Here is a 21,310-nt window from a genome sequence, read left to right as displayed (position 1 = left end):
GCCAAAGGTTCAAAATCTGTCCCACCCAACTTAAAAAAAGAAACGAGAAAAAAAAATCTTGTAATCCTATACTTTAATTTTAAAAATAAAGTCAAATATATGATTTTGATTATTTCAGTCAAGTCTTTATTATCATTTAGAGTTAAAGTTCATTAACAAAATAATAACATGACACATTAAATAAAAAAAAATTGAAAATTTATCCATTTTGCATGATTTGACTTGTCTACCCAACTCAAAATCATGAAAATATTATGTTCTAACAATCTTTGACCATCTTGTTCAACAAATTTAAATCATCACATCATCATTATTTTAACATCCTATATATTAGGAGTCTTATTGAAGTGAAAGGATAAAAATGAAATTTTAAAAGACTAAAAATTGACATTTACCTAGAACAAAAGTATATATTATTTAATCTAGCATTTTATATTTATTTTAAAAATATGAATATTTTTTGGAAAATAGTAGAAGTATTATAAACTACATGTTAATTAATGGGAGTTGGAATGCCTTTGTACTAGGAAGGGTTTATTTAGAAGATATTATTTTAAGTAGAGAAAATATTTTATTAGAGAACGAATTCTTATCTTATCTCTTTAAAACTTTATACATTTAGAAAGGTACATATAATCAATATATTTAAGACAATCTTCATTTGTATCGAGAAAGAAAGAGTCAATTTTAACTCTATAAAAGATTTTGAATTTGAAAACCTTGGAAGGAAACTTTATTGTAAGGGGTGCTAATAACATAGTATATAGCAACATGTATCATATTAATTTTAAATAGGTCGGATACATAACTCGATCTATTGAGGTAGGGCGTTCAAATCTCCGCTCTCCAAATTTGTCGTACTAAAACAAATATGTCTAATCACTTGGTGGGACCTAGAAAAATAATATAGGTTAAAATACTATTTTGGTCCCTATATACTTTCAACTTTTGTTCATTTCGATCATTGTACTCTCAACTTTGGTTCATTTTAATTTCTTTAGTTTCAAAATGTTTATTTTTGTTCAATAAGTGACCCTTTTGGTTTCTTAATTTTATTTTTAATCTCATTTTTTCTATCACAATTTTAACACGATACTACATTTAATATATTCATTGGAATATAACCATGACTTCTATTAAATGGTTCCCGTTATGTGTAGAATTTGTGTTAAAAGTTTGAAAATAGAGATAAAATAGTCGCTTTTTTTTAAAGTATAGAGACAAAAACGAATATTTTGAAAGTATAAGGACTAAAATGAACCAAAGTTGAAATTATAAGAACCAAAATAAACCTTTCGAAAGCTTGAAAGTACAGGTACCAAAATAAATCAAAGCAAAAGGTACATGAATGAAATAATATTTAAAAAAAAAAAAGAAAAAAAAGAAAGGAATATATATAAAATAGAGGAATTAAGGAAGAATCCTTTATCTCGAAAGAGGGAAAAGTTGGGAAAGCTTAAGGAAGGAAGAAGGGTACATTGGTTTAGAGATGAGATATGCTATCTTTAATCAAACCTTGCTTGCTAAGCAACATTAAAAATGGAAAGTATAATTTCCTCCTTTCTAGTTTGAAAATAATATCTTACATGGGAGGAAAGAATTTTTCATTGAAATTTTGACACGACCTTATCGGCACATATACATTTAAAGTTTAATTGGATTTTCGTCCCTAAACTTCTAATTAACATTTATTGAATTTTAGTTGTTATAAAAATTTAATGATGAAGTTCACAAAAAAAAAAAAAAAAAAATCTTATAAAACTTGAAGAATAAAAATGAAATAAAAAACATCTTAAGAGGATAAAGCTCGAAATAAAAATAATCAAATGTGAACCTTGAAAAGGGGTTTTTTTTTTTTTAATTTTATTTTCTTTAAAAAAACCTTGAAAAGGGTTAAAAGTAAAACATAAATAAACCTAAAAGTAGGTATAAAGCTATAATGAGAAAACAATTCAAGGTTGAATCCCTAAAGTATTAGGTCATCCTTTAAGCACAAGATGATGAAAAACACTTAACAAAAATGCAAAATGCCAAACAAATTAATCATAGATGGAGAGTGTGCAATGAAATTAATTCTACAAAAGGGTAATATTTTTTTTTGCAAAGGACAAAAGGGTAATATTACCGAACAAAGAATCACTCTCTTTCTCCGATTATCCTTTTTTTTGGTTAAATTACTAAGTTATGTATTTCTTCATAAGTTCAGGTCTCTAAAATTTCAAAAATATTTATTAATTAAATCCTTAAACTTTCAATTCTGTGTATTTCTTCATAAGTTCAGGTCTTATCTTTATTTTTCTGTCAAATTAAGTCCGCAACTTATTAGATACTTTTTAACATTTACTGAATTATTAGACAAAAAAAATATTTAAAAGTTCATAAATCCTATATTAGGAAAGTTTAGATCTCGTTTGGTAAACCGCGGGTTTATTGTTTTCTGTTTCTAACTTTTTAGCAATATAAGCATTTTTTTTTATAATTGTTCTTGTTTCTTATTTTTTATTTTAGATTAACTTTCCTAAAATTATACAAACGACCCGATAAAGTTTCTCTTTTTCTCATCTCTATTTATAGTTTGTTTGTTTTTCCAAAAGATGGATAAAATTATTATTTTATCATTTTTTATTTATAAAGGGCATAATAAAGATAAAAAATTAAATATACCACAAAAAATTAAATTTGATATAAAATTTTTACTTTTTAAATTTAAAATTTTATAGAAGAAGAGACAAAAAATGATCATCAACTGTTTCTGCTTATTTTTAAATAAAAAAAATAAAGAATAAGAAACAGTTACCAAATACAATATTTTTTTTCTTGAAGAAAAACAAGAAACAAAAATGTTACTGATATGCACTTTAATTATTATTTTTTATTTACCATCTATCTATTACAGTAATCCAAATCATTAGACATGTATCTTTTTTTTCTTTACCATCTATGTGATGCAATCATTCAAATCATTAGACATGTATCTTTAACTATTTTATTTTTCTTTACTATCTCTCTAGTACTAGACATGTCATATCATTAATAGTATTAATGACGAAGATTATTAAAAAATCATAACTCAAAGTTTTAGAAACTTAATTCGAAACTAAATCATAAATTAAATTTATAATTTAATGTATGAAAAAACATATCGAAATTAATTTTGACAAAAAGAAAAAAGAAAAACAAGTAAAGGTGAAAAAGCTGTGAAAAGGAAACGTCTGGCTTGAGTTTTGCACGCCAAAGGGGATACCATCCCTATCTATGTTTGAAAATTGTAATTCCAAACATGGCCTAAAAAATGCCAACAAAAAATAAAGTAATAAAAAGAAAAAAAAATAACTAAAAAATAAATAATGGGGAGTTTGTATAAAAAGAAGAGAGAATAACATAGCCACGTGGCTTGATTTTGTTTAATAATTTCTAGGAAAGTTGAAAAAGAAAATAAAACTATATGATTAAATGTGCTTTTGGACTTTAATTATTGTTGCTTGCATTTTAAGGGTTCTTTTTCTTTTTTCCTCAATCATTTTAGAATTCCATGAAAGATTTTGTGTGAGTTTTTACTTTGAGAGATTTGGTTTCGAATGAAGAATTAAATCTTATTTTTTTGGATCTAGTATAAATCTTCTTACACAAATGCTTTGCTATTGAATAATAATAATAATAATAATAATAATAATAATAATAATAATAATAATAATAAATTTTATTATGTGTCTAATACTTAACTTTACAAAGTGTTTATAACACGTGGTTGAACTTTTAATAGTTTACTTAATAGATTCTTAAACTAGTAGTTTTGTATCGCAAAGATTCATATAATTAAGCTTTAGAAAGTGTTTAGTTTGATCCCTATCAAGATATTAAATTCCTTTCAATATTTATAGGTCTGTAGGCTTGACATTAACATAAGAGTTGAATCAAAATTTATGTAGTATTGCAAAAAAGTGACAAAATATAAAAAAAAAATACCAACAAAGTATTTATAAGGTGGACATAATATAATAATAATTTTTAATTTATTTAAAATTTGTAAAATGTTATTTTTGAATTGAAATATTTGTAATTTTTTAAGAAATATCTGTCAATATCGATAATAATTTTATCATATTTCTATAAATTTGATATCTTGACATTTAAAAATTTTGGTCACTAAATACTTTTAAAAAGCTATTAGATAAAATATTGAAAATTTTAAGAATATTTTAGACATGATTCTAAAAGTTGAATGATAAAATTTATGATTTAAAAAAAAAAAAAGTTCATAAAAAAATTTATGACACTTTTCATATGCTCATCGACTCTTGGGATGCAAATTTGTTGCAAACTTGCAACTGGTTGGTTCATTTTTCGCTTTTCATTTACGTCATAATAAATAATTTGCAAAATTGGTAAAACTTGACATTGTTAATTTTGGAAGTGTTAATTCTTCGTTTCCAAATTTTATTATTAGGTCCAATATAGTTGTTTATTAGGTAGATTTCACTTTATTTTATGGTCACGATAGTTCTAAGATGGAATCAAATTTTAAGTTGATATCAAGTACTAGCGATAGCTTATTACACCAAGTCGATGTGATGTGATTTGGAACATGATTGAACGTTAGTACATTTTAAGAGATTCTTTTACTTATGATATGGTGGTTATTTGTCTCCACTTCTCGTAAATCGCTCCATTGACTTTATCGTAATTACATTGCTTGCTTATCACGACACAATCTCTTAGACGCAGAATAAATGTTCACTTACCTTCATCATTTTTTTTTAGATATTCGTGAGTGTCCGGGTTAACTTACGCACACCTTGACTAATCTCATGAGACAACCATATGACCCTATAATATTTGGCGTCGGAAAACACATAAGAATTACTAATTCTTAAGTGAGATATTTTATGATCTTGTTGTGTCATGTTAGAAAGATTATAACCTCTAGTTTCATGCGTGATTTTCTACTTTATTACCAATTCTCTTTTATTATTAAAACTTGTTTGATTGGTATTTTCAACTAATTATTATTTTGTACATTCTAATCTTTTCTCTCAATAAATTTGTTAAACTTAAAAAGAGTTATGTTTATTAAAAAATAAGAGTTTAAGTTGTATATTTTTTTCCTTCTAATTTTTAATAAAAACAAAGTTAAATGGCTTAATTTAATGCAATGTCAACCCACTACTGTAACATTACTGCAAAGTCTTTAAAGTTTTAAATCAAATTATATATAAAATGAATGGTTAAATTAAAATTTTGATTTTTCAAATTTAAGATTGCATTCACTTAAAAAAAATTATGTTTACTCAAAACGAACATAGTTTAATCGTCATTGTCATATATCTCCAACCAAGAGATTGTGAGTTTGATTCCCGACCTCATATGTTGTATTGAAAAAAATCTATAATAGACACCATTTTAAAAAAAATATAAATATCGTGAACTAGAATTTTCTTATTTATTTATATTTTGAATACATGAACTAGACTTATTATTTAACTGATCTAAATATATACAAGATGTTTCATAGTCTTTTATACCATTCTCAATTTGGTCCTAAACTTTTTTCAACCTTTTAATTTTACTTTTAATGTATTAGAAATTCCAATTTATATCCTTCCACAATTTGTTAACGAAAGAGCTAGTATTTAGACATGTGAACACATCTTGTTCCATATTATTTGACACATAAAATTCAACTCGTCCAAACTTAAAATCGATGCATTGATTAAAAAATTCATTTTTATTTTGTCATTTGAAATGTTCATATAATGTGTATGCCTGTGTCAACAGTAAATTGACATATATCTTCGAGAGGTTGTGAATTCAAAACATTAGCTTTTTGTTAACAAATTTTAAGAATAATTTTAAGTAAGGACCTAATTGAAAATTTTTAATATATTGAAGGTAAATTTGAGAATTCCAAAACATCAAGGACTAAATTGAAAAAAAGAAAGCTCATAGATTGAAGACTACCAGTATATTTAGCCTTTTAACTAAACTGGATAAGATAAAAAGGTAAGAAGACTTTGAACTAAAGCCCAAGAGACCAGCCTAAATATGGTCCAAATTGACCTAAATCATATTGTACAACAAACTTTGGTCTAATCAAAATTATATATAAAATGAATGGTTAAATTAAAATTTTGTTTGTTTTTTTTTTTTTTTTTGACAAAAATGTTGGGAAATTTGAACTCACGACCTTTTGATTGAAAATATATGCTAATTATGACTAAATTATGTCTGCTTTGACAAAATTTTGTTTGTTTTGAACTTTTAATTTTAACGTTATGTTTACTAAAAAATAAATAATTATTAAAAAAATAATAGTTATGTTTACTCCAACAGATCATAACTCAAAATTGACATATATCTTAAAGAGGCGGTTATGAGTTCGATTTTCGACCTTCTATTTTGTACCTAAAAAAAACTTTACATGAGTGGTAAACTTATTATTTATTTATTTTTGTTTTTATGAATTCTCGTGATTTTTTTTGGTTTAAAAACTAATCTCACAGATTAACGAACTAATTAATTTTAAAAAATTTAGTATCATACATGGAAATTAATTAATAAAGTAGGTAATTATTATCAGGTTTGAATCAATGAACCTTAATTGGTATTTACAAAATTTTTTAACACAAATTTAATTTATACCCAGTAGAATTCTTTAATCCAATGTTAGGATTACATTTTGAGAATTTTATAGATTGAAATTGTGATAAAATTTTGGCCGACATTGATTTCCAAGTGTCAGTTAACGATGCTGCCATTTCCATGTCCACATGTCAATTAATAATTCTGCTCTCAACACCTGTAAAAATAATTATTTCGTTATATATATATACAACTCCAAATTATTACACTCCAACAAAATTGTAACCCAGAACAGAACCATTAGAAGAGAAATTATATTTGAAAGATGAGCCAGGGACAGCCACGGAGACCCGCCGGCGATTACGTGGATCCCATCAAGTACGGCGACGTTTTCGACGTCTCCGGCGACTTGGCTTCAGAACCCATCGCCCCCAGAGATGCGGCCACCATGCAGGCCGCCGAGAATATGGTCCTTGGCCAGACTCAGCGTGGCGGCCCCGCCGCCGTCATGCAGTCTGCTGCCACCATCAACGAACGTGCTGGCGTCGTTGGCCACTTCGAGGCTTCCGATGCTGCTCGGCACCAAGGCGTCAATGTCACCGAAGCAGTCGTCGATGGCCAGCGAGTCGTCGTCGAGTCGGTCGGTGGTCAGGTAAAGTTTAGCTTTAAAGTTGAGTTGAATGGTCCTTTATTTATCCTTAACAATAGTTTCTTTGACTATAATTATTTTCTAACATCGGTTGATTTTAAGTTGAGTTGAATGGTCATTTATTTATCCTTATCAATAATTATTTACATAGAGAGAAAAATGGATAGTTATTTTCACAGAGAAAAATGGACGGTTGATTATAGTTTATTCATCCTTGTTATTTTCATATAGAGAAAAATGGACAGCTGATTTTTTTTTTTGAACTTATAGTTGGTTAATTTACCCTTTAATCTTTGACAATGAAGATAGGAAATTTAAAAATAATTTTTTAAAAACATAATGGGCTTTCAACTTTTCTTTCTTATTTCATTTTGGTTTTTCAAGCAAATGAAATTCAAACTTAGAAGTTAAGTTACATATTATTGGTGATTTTCATGAAGTTTAATTTATTGATTCATTATATTTATAGGTTGTGGGACGATATGTTCAACCAGACGTTCCGATGAGGGCTCCGGGAGCAGCTCTTGACCCTGGTTCAATCACCATCGGAGAAGCTCTAGAAGCAAGTGCAGTCGGTGCCGGAGACAAGCCGATCGACCAAAGCGACGCGGCTGCAATTCAAGCTGCCGAGGTGAGGGCCACCGGAAAAGACGCTATAGTACCGGGCGGTGTCGGGGCGGAGGCTCAGTCCGCCGCCACACTCAACACTCGAACCATGCGCGACGAGGACAAGACAACACTCGGCGATGTTTTATCGGTAAATATAACATAACATTCTCTTGTTTGTTCAATATCTTAATTCTTCACTGCCGAATTATTGTTTATTATTTTGGTTCTTCAAGTGACTATTTTAATTTCTCCTTTAAAATTAAATAAATTTAAAGTTATAGGCCTACATTTCATTAAGAGTTTATATATAATCAAAATTGAAATTAATATTGAGGACATATAATAAACTAAAACTATCCTTTTTTTCAAAGGGTTAGGACAACATCTTGAAGGTACAAAAAAAAAAAAAAAATTAAAATAAACGAACCAATGTGATTATTGTTGTGATTAGGATGCCATTGCGAAGCTACCAGGAGACAAGACGGTGACGAAGGAAGATGCGGAAAGGGTGATAAGTGCGGAGATGAGGAATGACCCGACGATGGCGACCACGCCGGGAGGAGTGGCAGCGTCAATGGCAGCGGCGGCCAGGCTTAACCAACAGGGGTAGCTTGCAAATTGGGGTCATACGATGGATGCTTTGGTTACGTTCTTGTGTGTATAGTGTTTTTTGTGTTGGTTCTATATGCATGTATATATTATATATTATCAGTTGTTGGGATGAGTTTTTGGGAGTTGAAAGAGGACGAAGATATGTAATATATGTTAAGATATTACATAAAGTGCTTTTTTTTCCTTTCTTTAGAAAGTACTTCTAACGAGTTTTTCCCAATATTGTACTGAAGGGAAGTTTTTAAAGTAAGTAATGATCTGGTGTGTATGTATGCGTACGAGGATACAGTACGGATGATTAATCTCAGGTATAGGAGAAAAAAAAAAGGTTAATCTCAGGTATAGGAGAGACAAAAGTTAAAAGAACCGTGGATAATGTTTTCACGTGACAGCTTTAGAAATGGACAGTTTTAGAAATTTATTTACACTGTAGCTAGGATTTTATTTTAGTTTTGATTTTATTCCTATTTATTGTATTTACAAGAAATATAAAACATTTAATTCTACCATATTTTTAGTGATTTGGTTTTTTTAAATATAAAAGACTTAATTTCATAAATTATTATTAGTGGGTCTTATATAAATTTTTAACACTCCTCAAAATAGTAAATTCTTTCGATTTATCAATATTATTAATTATAAAAATATCTAAATCATTCTCTCTCTTTTTAATTTTCGATTTTCTTATTCAACAGGTATAGATTTTTACTAATGTCTCCTCGTCGTGTATATACGTGTATAATCTAAATTATATATAAACTTCCTTATATTCCCATATATACAATCCACACGAAATCAGAATTCGAAAACAACTGTTGGAGACTAGGACATGGAAAGAACATTGAAAGGGTTTAACAATAGATAAAAAAAAGTATTCAACATTGTACAAATCTAAAAGAGAAAACTATTAAAGATATATTGGAATGTAAATGTTTCGATCGGGATAAGCGGAGATGAACTGTTCTGGCAATGGAGGGGGATCGAAGATGAAGGAACGACGATCGAAGAGGAAGGAGCGGACAAAAACGACGAGTTTTTAATAAGAATAATGGAAATGACGACGGGATAAGAAGAACAGATACGACGACGGGAGAAGGAGGCACCCAGACAACAACAGAGGAAGCAGAAGAGTCGGACGAACGAGTTTCAAATTTTTCGAAAATGGGTATTTTGGAGATTTTTTTGGTTTGGGTATCTTTTTACTTTTCGGGGTACTATTAAGCAAATTTTAAGAGAGGGATTTGAATCGTAAACTTCGATTTACAAATTTGTGATTTTAAAAATTATTTAATATTATAACCAGGATATACTAGTAATTTTTGTGATGAATACCATCCTAATTAGGGTTTTTTAGGATAAAAATGTAAATCCTATACATTTCTAATTATGATTTCTAAATAGCTGATCAATAATAATCCTAAAAAAAAAAAGATTTTCTCCGATGTTTACTATTGGTATGGCTTGGATTAGAGATATATATGAATTTGGGTTATGGGCCAAATTGGTCCAAATGGGCTAACCTTAGAGGAGATCCATAAGCTAGATTTTTGCGAGGATTTTATTACTAGTGTTTATTGTTACGATCAGGTTGGTTCCAACAACTCGAAGCACTTTCACGTCTCGAAGTACTTTTACATATTTTTAACTCGAAATTATAAATGAATAAGGTAAGGATAGGAAATGTATTCTTCTTGTAAAGAGGCACTTCCACATTTTCTTAATCCAAAATGATAAAATGATAAATTAGTGAATAAGGTCAGATCAGTACATGCACCGTTCTTATAGAGAGATAGTTTCACATCTTTTTAATCCAAAATGACAAATGATTGAGGTAAGAACGGTTTAGAGGTACTTCCATATAATTTATTTCAATTTAAGCTGACATCTGTTACAGTTTTGTTGTAAACCTAATAATGATTCATAAATCGTTCAATTATGAGCAAAAAATCGACACAATTTTTGTTTGCATAAACCATTGAAAAAAATACTCCAACCGTTGAAAAAAAATACCTCAAGGCAGCTAACGATTAGGAAATATCTTTCCTCTTGTAATTCAAAATTGCAACTAAACTTAATTCTCGATAGAGTTTAATTACGATATCATAGTACAATGATATATTCGACCAAAATCGAGATTTATGTAGTAAAAATAAATCTATATACAACTAATAGATAAGGATATTAAACCAATAATGGTAGAGAAAGTAGAGTGAGTGTTATTGGAAATGGAAATTAAAAGTACAAATAATTAAGTACACAATTGGAAGCTTTTTGAAGATTCATTCAAATTCAAAGGACAAGTTGGAGAGTATGATTTATACAACTATATATCTGCAGAGATTTGTTGTTGTGTTCCCAATAATTAAAATTAAAAAACAAAGGCCTACAGCTAACATCTAAGATCTTCAAATATACAATAATATTAACTTCCTTTATATATGCCAAAGTTCTATATATCTCTGCTTCCTTGGAAACTTCTTGTGCTTTGTTTTCATTCTCCGATATATGAAATCTTCAATTTAATTAGTCACTAATGTTTAATTTAATTAAACTTCTCATCGATAAGGAATGTTAGAATTGGTCGATGGTAAACTTACATGCGATAATACTTCATTATAATTTCGTAGAAATTCATAAAGTAAACTAGGGACATCTACGAGAGAAATTTTTTTTAATTCTTGGCAGAAATTTTGATTTTTCTTCGACTTAATTCCTACTCACTAAGTATATTGTTAATTGTATATGTTTTTATATAGCCAATTTTTAAAATTTTTCGATTTGAAGGATATAGTTGAAAAATGTTAAAATATTAGGGACTAAATTGAAATAACATTGATGTTTATATGTGCTACTTGTTAGCATGGATCAATTATGAATTTTGATAAAGGAGCAGAAACCAACCAATTACATTTTAATTATAATTTTAATCTCCTCGACTAAATATTTCATCCTAATTAAATCTAATTATTCAACCTTTAATTATATTCATTATTTCATAAAGTAATTTGTTCAAGTGGGTGCTAGATCATCATGTTACATTTCGTCCATAATGGATGTCATGTTAGCACTGATAAACTTAATTTAAAATCTAAAATAGGGATCAAACTTATAATTTAATATGTTTCAAAATTAATTAAAAGATAGATTGCAATTTTTTCAAGTAGTATTTTAAAAGATTTTTAGCAGATTCATTATAACTCGTTATTTATTTAAGGAAATACAATATGAGATTTTGTTTTTCTTTGATATTCATGAGATGATTACCATTTTTTATTGCAAAACATCCTTCTTTTTTAAGGTTTTTTTAGATAATTTATCATAATATATTTGGATTGAAGCAAATACATTATGAGATTTTGTTTCTTGATCAAGCATATAATTTTGCAAAGTATTCTTTTGTATTTTTTTTTCATAGAATATTGTAAGGTGTGGTGTGGCTTTTTTTTTTCAGAGAAGAAAAAACGAACACACAATCCTTATAATTTTGGAGAGAAGATTTGCTCTTTTTTTTGTGTTAAATTATATAATTATTTGTCTTTTATTTAATATGAATTTTTAATAAGAATTTCAAATGTTTACCAAGATTTTAAAAAACGGAAATGTCGATAAAAGTATGATGCCAAAAAAATATGAACATTTTACTCTTTTTAAGTAAATTAAAAATTATTAATGAAAATATAAAACATAAACATTTTACTCTTTTAAATAAATTAAAAATTATTAATAAAAATATAAAATAATAAACATTTTACTCTTTTAAATAAATTAAAAATTATTAATATTAATATCGTTTTGATATTTTTTATATTTTCTCTTAATTTTTTGCAATGTTATGAAAATGTTGATTATACCTCATGTCGATGGCAAACCTATGAACATATAGAAATGTTGATAGAAATGTCAACAAATATCGATGCTGACTATACTTCAATTAGTTTAGCATTGCAGGTCGGAAACAGTAGGTTAAAAAGTATATACAAATTTTCAATTTTGCCCATAAACCATGGATGAGATTGTAATTTGTCTTTTAACTATATAATATGAAGCTGTAATTTTTACCCTCAAACTGTATATAACTTTTAAATTTTTTTTGCCTTGGAACTACATATTTCCATTTAAATAGTGCGCATGTGATGAATTCTAAATGAAAAAAAAAAAAACCCTTCAAAAATAGGTCAAAACTATAATGAAATTGAGTTTTGAATTGTCTATTTGTTGCTTAAGCTATTCAAGTTTAAGATTTAAATTTAATGAAATTTTCTATTTTTCGGGTTAAAAAATTGCTAGATGGAAATAAAACCGTTCTTTGAAATCGTCATAAGTACTCCATACTTATACTATGTTTAGATTGACAAACAAGATTAAAATTTTAAAGCTAAAAGCTACTCACTAGGCATCCTAACGAGGAAAATGAATTATTCTCAAACATAACTTTACAATGTGGTAGGGTTATTATAACTTTATAATAAAGATATGTTAATTAATTGTATTTTTTGAGTAGTGGGGTTGAGGATCGATCTCAGAACCTCTTAGTTAAAGATATATGTCAATTACCGCTAAGCTATGCTCATTTTGACATATGTTAAACTAGATATTATGTGCTGACATTGATTCTCATGATCACTACAACAAATTTGATTTTCGCAACAATGTAAACAACATACTTTTATTTCCAACTAAATTTTTGTCAATTATTGCATAGACCCATTGGAATAGATTGTTATTGTCGACGAAAAAGAAAAAAACCATCGTCCTAGCTAAAAATTCTTGTTACTGAATTGAACTGAGTTATTATCAAGATTTTAGAGCTTTAATCACAAAATCAAAAAGGCTAAACATATGTTTTAGTTCACGATGTTTGGATGTTTTTTATAATCAATTTAGTCTCTATTGTTTTAATAGCCTGAACAATTTTTTTTTTTTGAATAAAATAGTTTGAATAATTTAATCTCGTTTTCATACTTTTCATTTCTATTGTGAATGTTAAATTAGTTAATAATAAACTTACATTATTGCATGATATATAGTGAGGTGGTAGAAATTTAGAGGAGAAATTAAAGTTAGAAAAACCAAACTTTTTACTAATTTTCTTATAAATTTTGGAGGACGAATTAAGTAATTTTCCTCTATTAGATTGTCTAATTACTCATTTAAATTTCTACTCACTCACTAAGTACTATGATGCCATATAAACATCAATAATTAACAATTTTAACCTTTACTAAAAGTGAGGGTACAATTGAAAATCGTTAAAACGTAGGAAACTAAACTTTAAATTAAAAGAAAAAAAACACACCCAAACATTAAATATAAACATATATTTTCCAACCTTAATTTAATTTATTAGTAATTGGCACATGCCCTTTTCTTGAGGTTGGAAGTTCGAATTCCATCCTTCTAATTTGTTGTACTAGAAACAAATATAAACATATATTTAGCCTTAAAAAAAAACTCGATTTAAGCCCAAGTTGAAGTTTTAATTAAAACCAAAGAGAAACTCGATCAATGGGTAGAATTTAATTTATTGTATGTGGGGTTGGATTCAATTCATCATATAATTTGTTATAGTTATATATATAAATTATAATATATATATAATATGGTAGGACCCATGTGCTAGGCATGGCTAATGTGAGAATTCCCTTGTTTTAAGGAGGAAAAAGAACTTTGTCGTTACTTTTCTTTTTCAACTTTCTTTCACAAAATATATAGTGATACGTTTTTGAGGTTCTTTATTCAAACCAACTTCATGTTGTTTTATAATTATGAAAAAAACATAGACGACAATAACAAAAAGTTAAGAGAGGACTATAATATGGTAAAAAGAAATATGATTTAGAATTGTATCCCGCTAGAATTATAAATCATATAATATATGGTGGAATCTATCCATCGTCGTATTTTGGTAATTTGTATGAAAGAAAGGGAGATTAAGATATCACTGAGGTCATGCTAGTGAAATTGCTGTCAAAATAATTTCGACGATCAAGATAATAACTAGTTTGAGTGAAAAATTCAATAGAACACCGAAATTAGTGTAAAATGTACCTCACTTTTATGTTGGAGTTGCAAGGTGTGTGCAAACAAATTTCTCATATTGATTAGAGAAAAGAGTGATTTATGTTATATAAACGACAACAAATATCTGAATTGGGATGAAGTTTTTTGAGTGAAACTAAAAACAAAGTCGTAGATATTATGTCAAAGGCAAATGATATCATATACCATTGTAGAGATACTTTGAGTACCGATATCCTTTTAACACTTTATATATGATTTTTTTATGCACATGCAAGCGTATGCAATCGAATGTATTGGTACCGTTAGAGTTAGTATAGTGAAGATTGCACTCAAATATGTTTCGAGTGTTGCAAATAAGTACTATGCTAGATTGGCGACTAATAAGGTTAAAAATACATTTTCTTTATTACTAAAATGAATTGAATCTTATCAAATATTTATATATATCATTTGAATTACTCAATTATCTCCTATAAATTTCATTTCATTTCACACCGAAAACTATTCTAGGAGAAGTTTGAATCCAACATGCTGTTGTGTGACAACACTACACAGAAAGCGGCGCTCCCACTCCTCAAAAGCCCAAAGTTGATGCTCCCACATCATAGCATGTCCATATCATTTCAAATTTATTCTCTGAACTTTAATTTAGAATGATTTAGTCATTGTACTTTCAGATTGGTAACAATTTAGTACTTGAACTTTAATAACGATTTAGGCTTTGTAGTTTGAAAATTGAAACAATTTAATCCCTACCGTAATAAAATCTCATCAGAATTAAGTGTCAATTCTTATTATATAACAATTTAGTATACTCACTCATTAGGTCATCAATCCACACATTTAAGAAACTCTAACTAGATTTGTTTTACAATAAAGACTAAATTGTTACATATTAAAGTTCATGAACTAACGTTACCAACTTTTTAAAATTCAATGAAAAATTAGATGGATATTGTTTTGTTCTAAACTTGTAAGCAAAACTTCTACAACCACTTCTCCTCATCACTTCTGCTAAGCATCTTTTGAGAAAAGTATAACGACTAAATCGTTACTTCAATATAAAACCACAGAGTTCGTATTTTTTAATTTAATAATAAATACATAAATAGATAAAAATGAAAATTACTTTTTTCATTTTAATTTTAGAAGGAAAAAAATGATGCTTCATCAAACCACCAGTCTTGCATGTGCGCCTTGCTTCCATTCCAAAACATTGCAGAGAACTGGGTCACTGAACTTTTACTTACCCCACGCGTGTATGGCGCGTGCACTCTATTGCTTGTCTACTGAAGATTGGAAACAAAAGCGCGTGGTGAATTCGCCTACCACGGCGCGTGAAAGAAGTTTGTAAAAGGCATTAAATGGTTGGGTTTGACGGTCACAGGCTGTTTAGTCAACATTTTCCACATAAATAACTAATTTACAAAACTTTCCAAACTCCCATGCCCATTTTTTATTTTTAGATTTAAAAATTAAATTACAAATTTAAAGTTTGTATTAAATGAGTTCGTAAACTTTGGAAAAGTGTTTGTATTAAAATTTGACTCTAATTTTCTTTTTAAAATTAAAGATGAATTAAACATGAACTTGAGATATAGTCCTCCTAATTTTTTTTTAATTTCCTACTTTAAAACATAAATTTTTGTGCTTTTAAAAAATATTATAGTCTTGGTTGTTAAATCTTTTTTTCTCTTTCATATAACCGAAGTATTGAGCTCATAGCTCATTCTCGCTAAATTATTAGGAGATACTTTGTTTAGAAGATGATGAGGATTTTAAATTATTAAGTCTTTTACGAGACGTTATGTTCAAATATCTTCGATTGAACCATTGCCATTCGTCATTCATTACTGTAAATCTTTGGAAATTTGAGGTGGTATGTTATTTTAGTCGTTTACTCGATAAGTATATGTCTATGTAAACAAGTGTTTGAAATCGTGCACACAGTATAAATTAAGTGTCATGTTTTGAAATGGAGCAAGATTCTGTATGAAATGATAAGTGGATAGTTAATCGCAATGACTAAAGTTGCTTTTTAGGCCAAGTTTAAAGAGTAAAATAAAATATTTAAAATTTAAATAACAAAAGCATTTATTATTTTAAGAATTTAGATTAAGAAAATATAAATCCTATGAGACTACTAACAATTTCTTAGAAGATGACATCTCACGTGGCATCCTAAAATCATATGAAAGCACGGTTACAAAAAATACAATATTTTGGAATAGAATTATCAAACTATGATGTATTTTAAATATAAAGAATGGTTTGAAATAAGTGATTTATCAAAAGCACTTCGATTTCCATACAAAAAGAATACATTACAAACAAAATAAACTTGATTTCAAAATTACTTTTGATCTTATTAGAAGTGCTATATTTTCATAGAATTAATACAAAATTAATGTTAATAAGAATTGACAAATTAATCTAATGAAAAAGTTAAGTGAGAGAAAGATTAATGAGAAAAATTATATGTATAACTAATAAGATAAATTAGTTAAAAAAGGATGGAATAGAAAATGTCAAATCGAACGTAACTTCGCAGTAATTGACTTTGACATATATCTCCAATCAAGCGGTAATTGATAGTCGTTTTGTTTGAATTAATTTGATTTCAACATCGTTAATGTTAGAAAATAATGTGAATCACCACCTCATAATCGTTGCTTTAAGATTCAAAAAAGATAAGAGATCTAATAAAATTTTATAATAGACGTTGATTACTCTTCCCTTTGCTAATTGAGTCCATCAATATTGATATGGTATTACAGTTCAAAAAGTTCGAACATCCAATCTAAAAAATTGGAATCAAACTAAGACGATTGATTTTAAGATGTAACTTCGTAAATATTAATACATTCGTTCTAACAGTAAAACAAAAAACTACCGTCATATGGTTTTAGCCTCCTTTTATCATCATTTCCTTTCTCTCTCTCAACACATATATATAGAGAGAGCTCCTCACATTTGCCATTTTAAATTCATAAGCACACCAAAAAATGCCGAGCAAACTTGGAAGAAACTATTTGAATCTCTGTTTTACAAAGATCAAGAAGCCACTCTCTACTCAATCTTCTCCCATCTCCCACACGGCGGATCACCGTCAAACCCGCCCGTTCTCCGCCTCCGCCACCGCCTTCCTCACAAACTACAACTCCCTCTACGAGTGCACCACCACCTTCGACAACAATTCCACCTCCAAACCCTTTTACGCTGCCGCCAACGACGGTGATCTGGACGCATACTTCCCCGCCACCGCCGTCGACTTCACCACCGCCTTCACCTCGCACCGCTTCTTCTTCTCCTCCCCCGGCCGCTCCAACTCCATTGTAGAATCCACCACCACCACCACCGCCCCCGTATCCACAACTTCACTATCTTCCTCCGACTCCGGTGGCGACGTGCTCTTCAACAACAGCTTCGCGATCCCGACATACTCGCCGGACCCCTATGCGGACTTTCGACGGTCAATGCAAGAGATGGTGGAAGCGCGTGAGGAAATGGAGGGGACGAACTCAAGCTGGGAATTCTTGCATGAACTTCTTCTATGCTACCTCGCCCTCAATCCTAAAAGCACTCACAAACATATCTTCAGTGCTTTCGCAGATCTCGCCTGTGTAATAAAACCGTCATTGCCACCGCTAAAATCAGCGGAGGAGGACGGGAGTGGGGTTCGGAAGCCGAGTCAGCCGGCGGTGGTGGTGAGATCTCCGGCCAATAAAATGATAGAGATTGATGAATTATTTAACATGGGGTTGCGGAAAAATTGATTAGATAATGAGTTTGATATGATTTTAGATTATAAAATATATTATATATGTGTGGGAGAAGGAGAAGTTGGTCCCTCAAACTCTGGTTTTTGTCACCTTAATTATTAGATCAAACTCTTATCTTTCATATTTTCTTCCATTTTTGCCCCATCTTGGTTTATACATTTGTATATTTTGTATATTACAATAATTTATATCATTGTATTTTTTTTCCAATATATTAGCCAAGCTTTGAAACTTGAGAAAAAGGTTATTAGAAAGATTGTAATTTACTTTTAATATTCAACTAAGACTTCATAAGTATTATAAAAAGATAAAAAAATATATATATATATTTTTATCTTAAGCTTTAACTTTCAAAAATATATATATTTAGGTAATGGTGTTAGATCAACACTTAAAAGTATAGATGCATAATTGAAACATTTTAAAAGCTATAGAGACTAAAAGATAAAACCAACCATGTTCATTGGGGACTAGATTATAATTTAACGTGAAACAAATATGAAAATTAAGATAAACCTCCCACTAAATATATTATAAGTAAAATAACAAATGATCTATGAACTTTCAAACTAATGTTTAATACATCACTCAACTTTGTGTTTAATAAGTCCTCAAAATTTTTAATGTTGTATCATATAATAATATGTCCCGGGATTTTAGAAATTGTCTTGTAGATTTTGAACTTATAATTTTATGTCTAATAAGTCTCTAATTTATTAAACATTTTTAGAATAGACAAAATCAAAAGTTTAGAAGCCTACTAAACACTTTTTAAAGTTCAAGAATCTATTAGACACAATATTAAAAATTTACAGATCTTTTAAAGATTCATTCACTAAATTTATAATTCAACCTAAATTATAGGTATAAAATGTGAAGACAAGAAGCTTATGAAACCAATTGGCAAAATGAGCAACCAAACAAGGGAAACTTGGAAGAGCAACATATATATTTCTGTGCAACTTGACGAAGCAACACATGAAAAGGAAGCACTCACACTGTAATAAAGAAGATAAAAGCAAACCCCACTGCACAAAAATCACGTGGCCACCCGATCAAATAATATGTAGGTAGTATCTTCTTACCACCATTAATAAATTGACAACTATTTATTCTATTTTCTCTCGATCTTTATACCATTTTTTTTTCCTTTTTGCAAAAGTTAGATTTATTGTAAGGAAAAAAATATCTCATAGTCCGAGATCAAGGCACAAAAGAAAACAAAAAAAAACCTACAGAAAAGTTCCAGGAGCGCGAACAAGATCAACAACAAACAAAAAAGACAAATAACATAAATTACAAGCAAAAACATTAGAAACAAGAAGAAAAAAACGCAACCCAATTATGAAAATAACTTATGCAGTATGTCTCCCTTATTTGTTAAATTTTTAATGATAGTTGATCGAGATAGGTACCTAAATATTATTCACACTAAAAATCCATATCCTTCTCCAAATTGTTCTACTGGCTTAATGGGACACATGGATCCACTCCCATTATCTTCCCCCCACCATGAAAAAGACAGTAAACAATGATAGGTTACAGTCATTAAAGGACAGTTTTACAGAAAACAAGAAAAACATATTAACATATTATTGTTTTTGAGCTAGGCTGTCCATTGTTGTGGAGACAAATGATGGCTGTACTTAATAACATATCACATTGAGCCAAATGGGAATCTTTGGATTGTGAAATTTAACTTAATCTAATGCTGCCAAAACTGGGGACCCAATTGGGGAATCTTGATTTTGTCTCCCTTTTTATTTGTTCCAAGTTTGAAAATATTGAAAGGGCAGAACCAAGAAGTGGGTGGGTGGGTGTGGATTCATATGCACTCATGAGATTCAGTGAATTTGCTTACTAAGAGGGATACTCTAGATTGTGGAGTAGTTCTTACTTCAAATCTATTTTTTGAACCATTTTTCCATGTGATTGGGTTTCTTGATCCTAGTGAAATATTAAATTAGTGTTTGATTTGATTTGATTTCATTGTGAGGTTTCTCCTTTTTGAAGGATAGTACATAACTTTTGTGGAAGGAATTCATGTCAAGTGCAATTCAGTTGGAATTGGTTGTACTTTGTAGTTAAAGTGGCTGTGATAGTTTTTTGTTTAATTTTTTTTTTCATTGTTTGGTTAGGTATAGCATAGTATCCATAACATCTAGTTCGATAAATTGTAGGCTAAATATAAAGTTTGGTAGGTAAAGTTGGTTGTAGTTTTCGAATTTTTTTAAGAATTTCAGTTTTCATCTTGGGTCTTGGTCTTTTAAAGCTTATAACTTTATTGTTCTAACGTGATATTTGAAGTGGACTTGCGTATCTCTATCTTCGGATATAGAGCCTAATCATCAAAATAGACTCGATTCAAACTCAAATTGAAACTTGAAACAAAGCCACAAAAGAAGCCCGCTTAAAGTATACAAATGCCACAATTCAAGAGAAACATAGGTGAGAAGGAATTCTAGCACTGCAACAACTAAGAAGAAAGTTATATGCAATATGCTAAACCTTTTTTTGCTGGTGAGAAGAAAACTCTCCACTACGACATGAACCCAGACTTTCTTTTTGTAAATGAAAACATTCAATAGAACATTTGAGGCATTTTCAAAGAGTGTCCTAAAGAGACTGCCCTACATGTCTATCTCTCCCCATTGGTGCCCAATGTGTAAGACAGAATCCGAGTCACAGCCACATCTTTTCATCACATGCCCTTTTACATTTGGTATCTGGAAAACCTTCTTCAATTGTTTGGATGGTTCACGGCATTACCTAATGACATCCCTCTTCTGCTGGAGTACACCCTCAATGGCCATCCTTTAACAAAAGAAAAGGAAATTCTATGGAAGCATTTTGTTAGAGCCTTCTTTTGAATAACTTGGAGAGAAAGAAACAATCGAACTTTCCACGACAAAGACACCTCCCCTTTGAAAGGGTTTTTGATTCATTAGTCTTCACAATTGTCACTCTATAAAAGTTCTCTTTTTCACCGTTATTCCGACACTTTCCTTTTTTACAATTGGAAATGCTTCATGTAACCCTCTTTGAGTCTTTATTATCT

At 29.2% G+C, this 21,310-nt stretch overlaps 1 protein-coding gene and 1 pseudogene across 1 annotated transcript; both read left to right on the top strand.

Moving 5' to 3' along the window:
- Positions 1–6,866: 6,866 nt before the first annotated feature.
- Positions 6,867–8,631, top strand: RAB28 (responsive to abscisic acid 28). The gene is made up of 3 exons (XM_022294551.2): positions 6,867–7,231; positions 7,698–7,985; positions 8,289–8,631. Exons 1-3 carry the CDS (start codon positions 6,905–6,907, stop codon positions 8,445–8,447), a joined length of 774 nt encoding a protein of 257 aa, XP_022150243.1. The 5' UTR covers positions 6,867–6,904; the 3' UTR covers positions 8,448–8,631.
- An 8,722-nt stretch (positions 8,632–17,353) lies between these two features.
- Positions 17,354–18,212, top strand: LOC111018470 (uncharacterized; annotated as a pseudogene).
- The last annotated feature ends 3,098 nt before the right edge of the window (positions 18,213–21,310 follow it).

The sequence above is a fragment of the Momordica charantia genome, assembly GCF_013281855.1.
Source record: "Momordica charantia cultivar OHB3-1 chromosome 9 unlocalized genomic scaffold, Mcharantia_2.0 BLBB01000009.1, whole genome shotgun sequence".
Lineage (NCBI taxonomy): Eukaryota > Viridiplantae > Streptophyta > Magnoliopsida > Cucurbitales > Cucurbitaceae > Momordica > Momordica charantia.
The sequence above is the reverse complement of the archived record's forward strand: the minus strand, read 5'-3'. Positions and strand labels throughout refer to the sequence as shown.